This window comes from Pongo abelii, chromosome 14, assembly GCF_028885655.2.
Source record: "Pongo abelii isolate AG06213 chromosome 14, NHGRI_mPonAbe1-v2.0_pri, whole genome shotgun sequence".
NCBI classification, from domain to species: domain Eukaryota; kingdom Metazoa; phylum Chordata; class Mammalia; order Primates; family Hominidae; genus Pongo; species Pongo abelii.
The window spans coordinates 51,756,894-51,771,204 of NC_071999.2; the positions used below are offsets into that span (position 1 = coordinate 51,756,894).

The 14,311-nt window shown below is 37.4% G+C and overlaps 1 protein-coding gene across 2 annotated transcripts in view; it reads right to left on the reverse strand.

Moving 5' to 3' along the window:
• Nucleotides 1-479: 479 nt before the first annotated feature.
• The window catches only part of HTR2A (5-hydroxytryptamine receptor 2A), a 69,464-nt gene continuing 55,632 nt past the window's right edge, over nucleotides 480-14,311 (reverse strand). The window contains exon 3 of one of the 2 annotated variants that reach the window (XM_024257637.3): nucleotides 480-4,749. In XM_024257637.3, the coding sequence (XP_024113405.1) occupies nucleotides 3,947-4,749 (803 nt within the window). In that variant the 3' untranslated portion in view covers nucleotides 480-3,946. 2 annotated transcript variants of the gene reach the window in all.

Here is a 14,311-nt window from a genome sequence, read left to right on the forward strand (position 1 = left end):
TTTTCTTGCCAGCAGTGTGACTTTGAATATGTTACTAACTGCTCTGAATCTCAGTTTCTTCACCTGTAAAAAAAGAAAAATAATTCTACCTTGTCAGATTGTTATGAAAATTCCATTTGGTAAAGCAAGGAAAGCAACCAGCTTAATGCTTGGCACACAGTAGGCACTCAATATACTTTCCCTGCAGTTAAAGATGAAATGATGAATGAGGGTAACTGTTAAATGACACCATGCCTCCTTGGTTTACTTTAATTCCTAAAATGATCTCCTGTGAAAGAGAGTGTGTGTGTGCATATGTTAATGCATCTGTGCATATGCACACCTGTGTGCAAGTCTTGGTGTACACCACACGCACCTGTGCACATCTCTTAGGGCACTGAAGTTGTTCTCTATGTTCTTAGGCTTTGTGGAACCAGACATAGTGATCAAACATGGAGCATATTTCTACTGCAGATAACTAGAAACTGGATCATGGCAATAAAGCTAATCCAACTGGATAGATCCTAGCTCTGTGACATGGCTGACTTCCAGAAGCACAGGCTTTTTTGCTCTCAAATATAAGGATGATACCTGCAGTTCTGAGTCTGATGACCTGGAAGATTTGGGGTAATTCCCTTTAGTAGACACAGCTATGGACTCACACAAAATTGCATTCATTTTTGAGTCTACTTTATTTACAGTTATTTATTCTTTCTTGAAAACTTTTAGCATCGCCTTGATTAAAATAAGTTCATAAAATAATCTTCACTGTATTTGTTACATATGGCACAGAATAATTTATCACTTTATAAATATGTCTCATTGATGCACAAATGGGAGAAGCACCCTTTGCTAAAAGCAGTACAGTGACTTAGTTCAATTTGGCTACAGTAGCACTTTAAAAAATTACCATGAGATGGCGCTGTGGCCAAGTAGATGCAGTATGCTTTAAACAGTTTTCCCTAATTATGGCAGTTAATTGCTTTTTTTGAATATAGAGTAATCTATCATTCAACTTAAAGTAGAGCAAGGTTTGTTACTCCGTTTTCATAGTATTGATTAAAAGTGAATCCTTTAATCACAGATCCATAAATCATTTGACAACTGTGTTTCACTTAGGTGTGAGTCTGTTTAAAAAGTCATAGTAGTCAGAAGATCGCCAGACTAAACAAAGGGCCCAAAGGTACCATTTTATTTAGGATCAAGAAACTATATATGTGGACCATTGTTTTCGTCACCCTCATAGACTTGTCTTAAAGTTCTTCCACAAAATTAGATTAACTTCCAGTTTATTTAAAGAGCTGATATTTTTGTTACACTTTAATCTGCTTTGCAGAAATGGAAGGTCATAGAAATATTAGAACATGAATTCACATTTAAATAAACATGATACAAACATGCACACATGTGTATATACTGAGTGTTTTCATTGACTTGCTTTTCGTCCATATAAATATATAAATATTGAATAAAGTGCATGAGAACATGTCTGTACATATATACAGCTACACATTTGCCTATACAGTATACACTTGAATAGATACTTATGGAAGAAAAAAACACATACACGTTTGTGATATATAGGTAGTCAAAAGACATCTATCAGGCAACATTAATGTTCATTCTGATCAAGATTGAGTATATGGGGGTAGAATCTGTAATCTTTTCCCTAATATATAATGAAATGTGCAGAGTTGTAAGTGAAGGCAAAATACATTAGAGCAGAGACATCTTAACATTTATATTTTCATCAGTTAGTGCGGTATCATCATAAGGAGTAGTTCAGTTCAAATGCAGCCTTGGTACTAGCAGCATATTATACATTCTGTCTTTGAAATAGTGAACCATCTTTCAACATATCTATGAGGACATAATGAGAATTTTATGCATTTCCAAATTACACAATGACACTTCCCACATTCTTTAGTTTTCAAATCTGTATTTTTTTCCAAATGTTTAGGGAAAAAACTATTTCTCATTCAATAGAAATTCTTCAGCATTTTAATCATATATCTAACATTGATTCCAATAACAACATGCAATTTAACCTTGAGTGTTATAATATCAAGGTGGATTAACTGTTGTTAATCTCTTTTTCTCTTTAGTAACCATTTCAATGAAATATTATAATATCTGCTTTTCTATTAGGGAGCCCAGTGTCAATGAGTAATACTGAAATGAGTGAGTTTTTGGAGAAATAGAAGAAAAATTTTGCTCAAAACTATGGTAGTTATAAATTGGCTTGAGATTGAGGTGCACATTTCTAAATTAATTGCAATGTTAAGCCTCAAGTGATATTTTCCCCCTCCTTTATTTGTTTGGTGTTTATTGGTAACCAATCAGGAAAACGTATTTTTAAAACTACTCTCACAGTTGAAACAAACTTGTTTCTGAACCAGGTAAGAAGGAAATAAGTTGAAAGGATTCTAAAAATAAGTCTGTTTATATTTTTTGACTAAGACCATTTCAGTTTAGTCATTTTCTTTCTTTCTTTCTTTTTTTTTTTTTTTGTGATAGGGTCTCACTCTGTTGCCCAGGAGGAAATGGCAGTGGTGTGAACTTGGCTCACTGCAGCCTTGAGTTTCTGGGCTCAAGTGATCCTTGTGTCTCAGCCTCCCGTGTAGCTGGGACCACAGTTGTGTGCCACCAGGATCAGATAATTTTTTGATTTTTTTTTGTAGAGACAGGGAGGTCTCACTTTGTTACCCAGGTTGGTCTCAAACTCTTGGCCTCAAGTGATCCTCCCATCTCAGCCTCCCAAAGTGCTAGGATTACACGCATGAGCCTCCGTGCCTGGCAGAGCCATTTCGTTTAAAGGCAAGGATTTTGTTTTAATTATTTTTATATTTCTTATATCTATAAATTTGCTTCACACATACATGTACACTCAATAGATGATTGTGGAACCAAGCAGAATGGTTTTAATAAATAGTATAAACCAATGGATCTGAAAGCATCAATTTACCTGATGAGTGTCATAGGAATGTCACCTGCTTTTTACAGAGATGTCCTAGGACTCTACCACTGTCAGTAGCCGGAAACCTGAGTTCATCCTCAATCCTGACACAGTTACATCAATATACATTTACTGCTCAAAAGAGTGCATGCATGATGCAGTCATTTCACAGCAAGTTACCAAATACCTCGATAATGCTGTTTTAGAGAAGCAATTGCTAGAAACGCATTTGGTAATGTTAAATCATCCTTTTGCTAGTTTACCTAGAAGAACAAATATTAAACGAGACCACACTGGAAATTCAGAGTAAAGCACAAGAAGTAGAAGAGAAAGCAGCAATAGTTATTGAATAACATTTGAAATCTTTTTCACTTCTGAGAATTAGCTTGAAATGCAGCAAATGCCAGCAACCTTGTGAATATTTCCAAATGGTATCTATGAAAAAGCAGGAATGAAAAATGTTGTCAAGTATTTCATTTAATTATCTTAGCAATACAGATTTTATAACACTGACCTTAGTGTCTTTTTTTTCTCCTTTCAAAATATATACCATAGTAAGTTTTAAAGATAATTTTTAAGAGGCCATTATATTCAATAAAATTTTCACTATTTATAGCTATTTTTATTTACAGCAATAGGTAACCAACTCAATCCCATGTCATCAATGAACAGCATAGCAGCAAGGTTTCCACTTGAAAATAGAAGTTAATTTAGATTTACTTAGGGCTTCATAATTATACAATAAAAGTGAATCATTTTAAAGACATATCATTTACAATGTTATAAATAAGTATCAGAAAGCTCACAGCTGAAATGCTGTCAGAACATTTTCCAAGCACACATTTTGTAGCATTGAACCCCACTTTTCATTGACAGAATAAAATGAGGCATACAGATATGCTCGTTGGTTCCACTAGACTTGTCTAATTTTTTCCAATCTCTTATTTTTTTTTCCAGATAGGTGAAAACTTGCTCAGTGTGCCCTCCACAGTTGCCACGGCAACTAGCCTATCACACACAGCTCACCTTTTCATTCACTCCGTCGCTATTGTCTTTAGAAGCATCTTCAGAATGCTGCTTTCCTAGAGCAACCATTGAGCAGTCATTATCCGTTGTCTTGGCATCTTGCTTTGAATTCTTTTTTTGTCCCATTTGAAGTTGGCTAGACTTGTAGGCCAAAGCCGGTATAGTGTTCACTAAAATTAACTGCAATGGTTTTTTGTTTTCCTTGTACTGACACTGAATATACCGTGAAAAGGCTGACCTATAGGTCTTGTTGAACAGTGTGTAGACTAGTGGGTTGACTGCTGAAGAGAGATAACCGATCCAAACAAACACATTGAGCAGGGCCCCAATGACATCCTCATTGCAGGACTCTTTGCAGATGACAGCCATGATGTTCGTGATGAAGAAAGGGCACCACATCACCACAAACAGGAAGAAGACAATGCCCAGCACCTTGCATGCCTTTTGCTCATTGCTGATGGACTGCATAGTCCTCCTGCCTGTGTAGGACCCTGGCTCCCTATGGATCGACCGCTGGAAGAGCTTTTCTGAAGACAAAGAACTCTGAGGGAGGAAGCTGAAAGAAGCTAATTTGGCCCGTGTGCCAAGATCACTTACACACAAAGTAGCTTCTTTCTGGAGTGACTTGATAGTTAGAAAGTAGGTGATCACCATGATGGTTAAGGGAATGAAAAATGACACAAAAGAGCCGATCAGGACAAAGTTATCATCGGCGAGTAAGCAACTCCCCTCCTTAAAGACCTTCGAATCGTCCTGTAGCCCAAAGACTGGTATTGGCATGGATATACCTGGAGTTGAATAGAAAATGAAACATGATTATTAAGGAATTGAGTATATGAAGGCAAGAGCATCACCACATAATGTTGGCTATTGAAAAGATTTTATATCAACATTGTTTAAAAGCTTAACATACTTTGAGAATTTAAAATTTCTTTGGACTTACGTGTTTTGTAAGTATATAATATGTAGTTCCTTGTATGTTATATTGCCCTATATAGCTAACCCTTTACTTATAAAGAAGTATAATAAATCTAGCTTTATTTTTTATGCCATATTTTTCTGATTATAATATTATACTTATTAATTGAAGAAACACACAGAGAGGCAAATAAACTAAAAAATGTCCAATAACGTCACCATCTAGAGATAACCACAATTAACAACTGATGCTGTTCATTTTATTTATTTATATATTTATTTTTTTCTATGAAAATCTAGAATATAGATTTGTTTCTTTTTTTGATGCTGTTCATTTTAGATACATTCACACACTTACCATATGCACACATTTTGAAACAGAATTGAGGTTCTTTTTCACAAACAGTTCTGTATCTTTTTTTAAAATCTAATAATATGTCACAAGCATGGCTTATATATAAAAATAACTATAAAATTTAAAATATAGTTTATTTTCTCTCTAGAAAAGTTGGGAGGTACAAAAATGTAACAATGAATAAAGAAAAATAATATGTATTCTCACCAGTCAGGGACAATCATAATTTACATTTGCATCATTTCTTCTTCCACTTAAATGTACATATAAAAGCAAATGTGTATATGCAGTACTTTACATGCAGTACTTTGTACCTTATATGTTTTAGAACTTCCTATTTCATTTAACATTTAAATCATGATAATTGCACATAAAATATTTTTGAGAAATACAATTTTCTAATATTAATTTAAAATAACTTTAACCAATTTTAATTCTTTTTAAAAAAGCTTTTATTACGGGACATTTTTAACATACACACAACTAACAAACCAAAAACCAAACCCAGTACAGTGAACTCGTCACCCAGCTTCAAAGATTATCAGCTCAATCCCAATCTTGTTTCATCCATATGTCCTCTGGCTGCCATCCCTCCCATGTTATCATGAAGAAAATCCTAGACATCATGTCATTCAATCTGAAAATATTTATTACGCAGATCTAAAAGCCATGCACTCTTAGACAAACCTAATATTTTCACAATACCATTCTCACTCCTAAATAGAAGTTTAATATTTCTTTAATATTAAATGTAGAGTTATTGTTCAAATTTCCAATTGTCCCATAAAGGTTGTTGTATGTTTTTAATAGTAGAGCATTCATAAGGGTGGATTACAAAAAACAAGACAGCCATATACTTTTTATTGACAAATATAAAAGGTAGGTATAGGATGAGATAATACAGGGGAACATGGGCCTATATGGTCCATTGCTCCACCACCCAGATTTGGGGGATCTGTAAAGCTCCCTCAGGTACAGGTATTAGGCAGAGGAGGAAGCAGAAGTGAATAAAGGCAACCCCTGGCCTCTAATCATGCTACATGCCCCACATAATGATAGGACCTTTTTAAAGAAAGATTCAACTGGCCATGTTGTGCAGTTTCACCACCAAGCCCCCACCATGGACAACCTCTCTGCTCCTGGGGAAATAGGCGTATCTTTCTCTACTGGTCTGGGATGGTTGGTCCAAGGCAGTCATGAGATGGCTTATTCTCTCTGCCATAAAGGTAGAATCAGGATGACAAAAAAGAGGAAACATGAATCAAGTACTCTGTATAACTTAGTTTAAGATTGTTTCTTTCATGAAATGGTAGATATTGCAGGGACAGCCTGGGAAAAAAAGTCAGAAAAAAAGTTCCCTTGTAACTCCTGCCCATATTATCATCACACTCAGAATTGTAGAATAAAGAGTGTCGTGGTTACTGCTTCTGACCATCTTTAGAGTCTAATACATGGTCTCACACCAGCCAAGAACACCGGTTTATTCCAGAGTTGGGGGCCACTGCCTCACTCTTGCCATCCATCTGGAAAAAGGTTCTTGGAGAATCTCTAATCTAACTTCTGCATACTCAGAACAGAGTTCCACTTCATCCAAGCACAGGCATGACTGTGCTAACCTCATGTCACCTCACATTGGCCATCGTGGCCAGGAGAGAACATTGAGTTGATGTAATATTCAACACAAATCTTTCTTAGTGACATTTGCCATTATCTTCAAAGACTTAATTGACAATATTTGTCACTTGCCTATGCAAGCCCATCCAGGATTCTTGGAAGGTGGAGATAAATGACATCAGAGCTGTTCATAAGGACACTTATTGTGGCTAATGACTCTTCATTTCCTCCATCCCTCTCTGTTCCTAGCCCATTGTTTGCAACATTCAAGAAGAGATTGATGAGTTATGCCTCCAAGGGGAACATCCTCTGAGACCCTGGATATTGACCAGTTTTGCTTATCCTTCAGGAAACTCTTGATTGTAAAAGTAAGGGCATGATTTCTAAGAAGAGTGTTTTTCTCCCAGTGTTTGAATCTAGATCTGTGAAAGATATTTCCTGTACTCATGTACAAGGTCTTGTTAGACAGCACAGTTGCTCATTGATTAGAAAGGATGCTTTGTTCATCCATTTGAGACATCCCTGGATTTGAGTCTTGGCTGTGGCTCTGGGCTCCTGAATTGGCTACTTCATTCCTATAGTCCCCACTTCTTCATCTATCATGGGAGGCTGGCACCAACATACCTTCATGCATTTGGTGAGGATAAAATGGATCAAATTTGTAGAGCACCTAGCACAGCACCCAGTCCAGAGTGATGTTCTACCAGTGGTCAATAAACACGAGAGTAGCTTTCTCTGAAGAATTATTTATATTAAATATATCAACATTATTTTATTCTAATCCATTTTGCTTAGCTTGTATACACTAGATTTTATATAGCAGATCTTTTTAAACCAAAAGAGGCTAAAAAGAGTTTTGGCTATTGGCCATAAAGTTAACACTGATGTAATTTTAGCTTCTGCCAGGGTGACGCCGGGTCTTAATCAATTTTAATTTTGTGCAGCTAGAACTGTTGATTACTTTTCTAATGTGATGAATTACAGCATTGCTATTAGTCATGATACACATAAACAAGATATCAACCGTCCAAAAAAAGTGTGTGATTTTGTTATTAAACTCTTGAGTGTTCCTTTTTCTAATTAATACAAAGGAAGTAACTACCTTGAGAGCCTTTTGCCCTGGTAATTTATATAAGCTTATATAAGCTTATAACCTGGTAATTTACATAAGTGGCAATTCTCAATTAACCAGAATGTGGGCTTACCTAAAATGCCAAATTCTTTAATTATTTGGAATAGTGTCTTTGGTTGGACACACACACACACACACACACACACACACAAACACACACACACACAACCTTACAGAATAGCCCAGTTTCTGAGAGGGGTGATGGAGTCATCTGCACTGAAATAGAGAATCCCTCTCTTAAATGCCCGGGATAAAAAGCCACTCTACAAGAGGCTGTGGTAAGAGGTTACACGCAGAGCTGTTCTGTCTGGAAGGGGGACATTAATTTGGAAGTGGAGAATCAAGCTGATCAGTTATTTAAATGGCCTATTCATCTTTACATATAACAAAAACATCCTGAATACTATTGTATACCATTCTTTTTCCATGCCTCACTCATAGTAACTGGTCAGCAAGGGTTGTAGAAAGAATAACCAGAAAGTTAAAGTAATACTCTATAAAGAGGAGAGGAAATTTTATGTCAAAAAACTAGAAAACATAGATAGGCTTTGTGGGTACAATCAGCAGCTCAAAAGCATGTGCCTCTACCAAGAGAGATGAAGACACGGTCTGATATCCAATATTGTGGTCACAGCCATCTCCGGGGCATTAATTATCTGGCTGCTTTGTTTGATAATAGCTGCTTTTGGAGACCTGACATCTCCTCTCACTTGAAATTTCCGCATATAAAGCATTTTCCTTTATGAACAAAACAGACAGTAACTTGAATTACATGACTCTGCATTTTGTTTAATACATTTTTTCTGAAGAGTGGAAAACAGCAGTCAAAATTCACTATCAGCATTAGATCCCCTATGTAGCGTTTTACTCATTTCCACTGAAACTCAGACAATAAAATGAATGGGAAACCTTGACACCTAAGAACGCAAAAGCTTTGGTTTGTGTCTTTCTTTCAGCATAGCTCTGCTTACTTCCTGCACATAAACTTTGCACCTCTAGTTAACATCTTACCACAGGCTGCATAAATAATTCACTTTGAACCGCTGGCTGTGAAGGGCTGGCTTTATTCTTAATCTTGGACTTTTTCTGAGACAGTGTACATTTCTTGGGAAATAAGAAGATTGCCTTCCTAGATAACCATCCTCTCGTAGGGAACAGGACGGTGGCAGTCCCCAGGGCCCTCAGCTGGAAAGGAGGTGGAAGGCACAGAAGTTATTTCGGGGCTGTTGTGAAAAAGATTGAAATTTGGGTTCATAGGTTTCTGTTTTCCCAAACTGCTACCTTTTCTTTGAATTTTAATGCATGCTGTATTTTTCAAGTTATAAGAACAAATTTACTAGTAGTTTGACAGAAAACACCACTGGTAAACACTGCAGGATAATCCTCATATTACAGGGAAAGAAGAATTGAATATTTAGGGCAACTGCCAATGGGACTCACTATCCTTCTGATACAGAGTTGCTAAATTCCTTCTAATCTATGTATGATGTGTTGACAAGGCAGATGTACATAAAAATGAGAGCTACACAAACATGTCAGTTACCCAAAAGCTGCATGTTTCTTTTTCTCAGATTAATTCCGAATAGCTCTGATAATAAATTGCAACTTTTCAAGGTATTATCACACATATTCATTCACTCTAAATTGATTTTTACAAAATTGTTAAAACATTACCCACATCTTCTTGTGGGTCAGATGAAAATCTCACTTTATAGATATGAAAACTTGGGCCTACCAAGCTTAAGTAATTTAGTTAGAATCACATAGAAAGTTGGGGGCAAAATCAAGACCTCTACTTAGGGTTCTTAATTCTTACGGTGGATTTTTAAAAACTGCTTATTTGTTCCTTTGAAGGTAGTTACAAAAGTCTATGACTACCTCTGAGGTTTTTAACATTGGCTTCAGGAAGTCTATGATAGTCCTAAAGTCTAAAAATTTGTATATATGTATATTTCCTTGGAGATAGATAGATCTTTCCTTAGATGGGCAGGAAAATTCTAGCCCCTAATATGACTAATAAGCACTCAATTACACCAATTGATATGGTTTCGTTCTGTGTCCCCACCCAAATCTCATCTTGAATTGTAATCCTCATAATCCCCACATGTCGGGACAGGGACCTGGTGGGAGGTGATTGGATCATGGGGAGGTTTCTCCCACGCTGTTCTCGTGATAGTGAGAGTTCTCACGAGATCTGATGGTTTTATAAGTGTTTGACAGTTCCTCCTTCCCATGCTCTCTCTCACCTGCCACCTGCTCCCTTTCTGGCATGATTGTAAGTTTCCTGAGGCCTCCCCAGCCATGTGGAACTGTGAGTCAATTAAACCTCTTTCCTTTATAAATTACCCAGTCTTGGGCATTTCTTTATAGCAGTGTGAGAACAGACTAATACGCTGATGTTGCATGTACAGCACAAACTCTCTCTTTCTCCACCACCCCCACCAGTGATTTTCTGTACCTTGATTTTTTTTTTTTTTTGCATTCTTTCATCTCAAAGCCACAAGTTCCTCTAGCCAGACATTAAATTCGTTGAGGCCAGAAAAATAGTTCAAAAATAAAATCCTTATAATCAACATTTAGTTTCTTTCAAATACTAGGGAAGTTATTCTCAACTTTAGCTGCACATTGGAATCACTGAGGGAGTTTTAAAAGTTACATTGCCTGAGCCTCATTCCCAGGGGTTCTGATGTTAGTACTTTAAAAAATATAAATGCCCAGGCACTACATCAACATGAAAACAACAACTCCAGGGATCTCTGTAAGCAGTTGTGCACTGCAGAAGCTGGTGGCCTAATTGCCCCCATCATAGATTCCTTATAAAGTGGTCTCTGTCTCCTCTGACCCTCCTTCCTTTTCCTTTCCATTTCATAGCCTAGAGGTTGTGCTTCAATATAAAGATCTTGCACTGAAAGGCGAAGAGATTGAATTCTGGCTTGTAGACGGGGCTTGTCAGCCGTCACTGAAACACTTAAGAACCCATCCACATCTCTCTTGTCTCAGAGAAGATTGACTTTCATCTACCATTTCCCCCCCAGACAATACAATACAAAACCCAAAGAGAATCTGAACCATATAATGTAATTTGAATAAATAACCGGAGCCTTGTTTTGTTGTTGGAATCACTAGTAATAAGGCAACTTCTGCTGATGACTATGTTAGTCAGCTTAATTTCGTCATTCTACATTGTGGGCATTGATCAAAATATCACATTTGTACGTCATCAATGATACAATTATGATTTACAGATGAAAAATAATATTAATAATAAAAATAAAACTCTTCAATGCCACAGAAAGTTGGGGGCAAAATCAAGACCTGCCTCTTTCTTTTTTAATGAGTGGATATTACACTATCTACCCCTAGCAGGTGCTCTTTTCTAGGCTGCATATTTAGCAACATGCTCATGAGTAAAGATTTATTTAGAAAAAAAACTCATCTCTGTCCTACATTATTGGGCCCCATCTTGAAAGTATTGTATCCTTTCTCCCATTTGTATCAAGGGGGCAGATTTTGGAGTGATTCTCTCTGAAAGCTTGCAGAATGAGTCTTACATGTGACATGTCTCATTTCAGAGACTCTGATCTAGAAGGTGTGGGGAGAAACAGTCATGGTGTCTGGAAAGTTAGGTTGTGGCAGGTGTGCACATAATCCAGACCCATGGCAGTCAGTTCTCTTTCCTCCAGCCTCGCTTGTATGCGGCATCCTAAAGCACCTTTTCCATCATATTACACAAGAGCCTATAGTGTCCCTAACACTCGAGCAATTACCAGCTACTCAGCCCACCCTACAGGGTCTTTGTAATCTGATTTTAACATAATTATTTGACTTCCTCAATAGTCATATGGTGTTCTCTCTCTGTTGCTCTCTTCTTTATGTTGTGTCTTGAACTATTCAGGAGGATATTACCCATAGCAAGATTTTTCAACCAGTCACAGAGTGCGATTTGAGGAGCCCCCAAGTCCTGCCTCCTCTCATATGTGTCTCCTCTCAGTAGCTTGCTTGGTATACAGTAGTCCTCCTTTATCCTTGCTTTCCCTTTCCATAGCTTCAGTTACCCAGTCAGCCACAGTCTGAAAATATTAAATGGAAAATGCCAGAAATAAACAATTCATAAGTTTTACATTGTGAACTGTTCTGAGTAGCGTGATGAAATCTTGTGTTGTCCTACTCCACCCCACCTGGGACATAAGCCATCCCTTGGTACAGTGGATCCATGCTGCAGATGCTCTGTGCCCATAAGTCACTTAGTAGCCATTTCAGCAGATCAACTATTGTGGGATCACAATGCTTGTGTTCAAGAAACCCTTATTTTACCTAAGAATGGCCCCAAAGTGCAAGAGTAGTGAGGTTGGCATGTTGTTATAATTGTTCTATTTTATTACTAATGATTGTTAGTCTCTTACTGTGTCTAATCTATAAATTAAACGCTATCATAGGTAGGTACACATAGAAAAAGCATAGTATATATAGTAGTATATATAGAGTTCAGTACAATCCACAGTGTCTGGCATCCATTAGGGGTCTTGGAATGTGAGCCCCAAGGATAAGGGGAAACTATTGTACTGCAGTGTCTCTCTGTTAGAGTGAGAGGTCCCATTCTGTGTACCTATAATACCCCGGGGGGCGGACTATTAACCTAAGTTCATGGTGCAGCAGCACAGAGATGCATAGCAGGGAAGACTCCTGAGGGCATAGGCCTTGGAAAGGAAGGTTGCCCTAGGAGGGAAGACATACAAGATTGCTCAGGGACGCAGGTCTGAGGGAGGTATGGTGGCTGTGCCATGCTGGGCTGTTCGTAAAAGCCCAGAGCACCATGGGGAAGGGGCAATCTAAACGGCTACTGGGAGGTACAGAGACTTACTTTTCATTTTTGCCCTGGACCAATTTTGATGCCTTTCCTTTCCCTGAAATGCTACACCAATGAGTAGGGGCTCCAGGATTTCTATGTAGCAGGGGCTTAGGAGTGGCGGATGGAGAGCATGGGGGAATGAGGCAACCTGTCTTGAGGCTACATTTGCATACAAAACACATTATTGTACTTTAACTGTACGATTATTTGGGAGTGCTTTGGGAATCTGCAGATGGAGATCATGTTTCCAAACCACACCCTACAATTTTTTTCAAAACGTATCTCAAGGCATATCCGCTATATGAAACCTTCCGCAAATTAATTCTCTCTATAATAAGAACTATTTTTCTTACTCAATATTCCTTCAACACCTCCATAAATAAATTATACTGTGCTAGTTCACACTTTCAATATCTTAGAATTTTTTCTCTAGACATGTCATTATATTCATGAGATGACAGTCTCATTAATTGCAGGGATATCTTTTTCTTTGTGTATTGTAAGACATTCCAGCATCGAATGTGCTTCTGCTTATACTGGGAGCTTAGTAAATGCTTGTGGTATTGATGGGTAAACAAATGAGAGAGAGGAAAAAAAAAGAGAGAGTTGGGAATTATAATACACTTATAGACACAGCTTGAAATTACTGAATAATTTCATAATGCTTCCCTTCATTTTTGTTGGGAAAACACAGTAATGAGGCTGCCAATTAGCCACATAGAGTGGAAAAAAGAAAATGGATATTTGTATGATACATAATTTGTATACTCTTTTAAGGGAGCCACATATAGGATTAACCAGCACATGAGCTGACCACCTTAACAGCTAAAATCACAAGGGAAAAGATCGCTGTAGAACATGGTGCCTAGTGAGAATCAGGAGATCTGGGTTTATTCCTGTCTGTTCTGACTCATATCCTGGATCTAGGCCCATTATTTTTCACAAAGTGTCTTTCAGGTAAATTAAACAAGTATGTATCAGCAAACTGGAGCATGAATATAGTGGGAAAATCACAGAATTTGGGATCACAAGACACAGGTTTGCCTCCAGACTCTGTTAATCACTAGCTGGGTGACCTTAGGCTGCTTACCTTTCAAGCTTCCATCTGTAAGGTGGAGATAATATAAAGAGGCCTCCTCTAATTTGCATGCAAGGCTTTGGTGGAAAAGCAGTGAGATGATGAGTCTGAATCATTTTGTAAAGTTTTAAGATTTATTTAGACGAGAGTGATTATAATTTACTTAGCACTATGTGAGACTCTGGGTAAAACAAAAGACCTTTGAGACATTTCATGATGTCTAAGATCTTTTTTTTTAAGCTTTTTATTATGGAAATTTTTAAACACACGAAACTAGAGAAAATAGTACTGTGAACCCTATGTACACATCACCCACGTTCAATACAATCATGATGTCTAAGATCTTATAGGGAAAGCAAAATATACACAATTGATTTAGGAAGGCAGCAGTGCAGGACGGAATG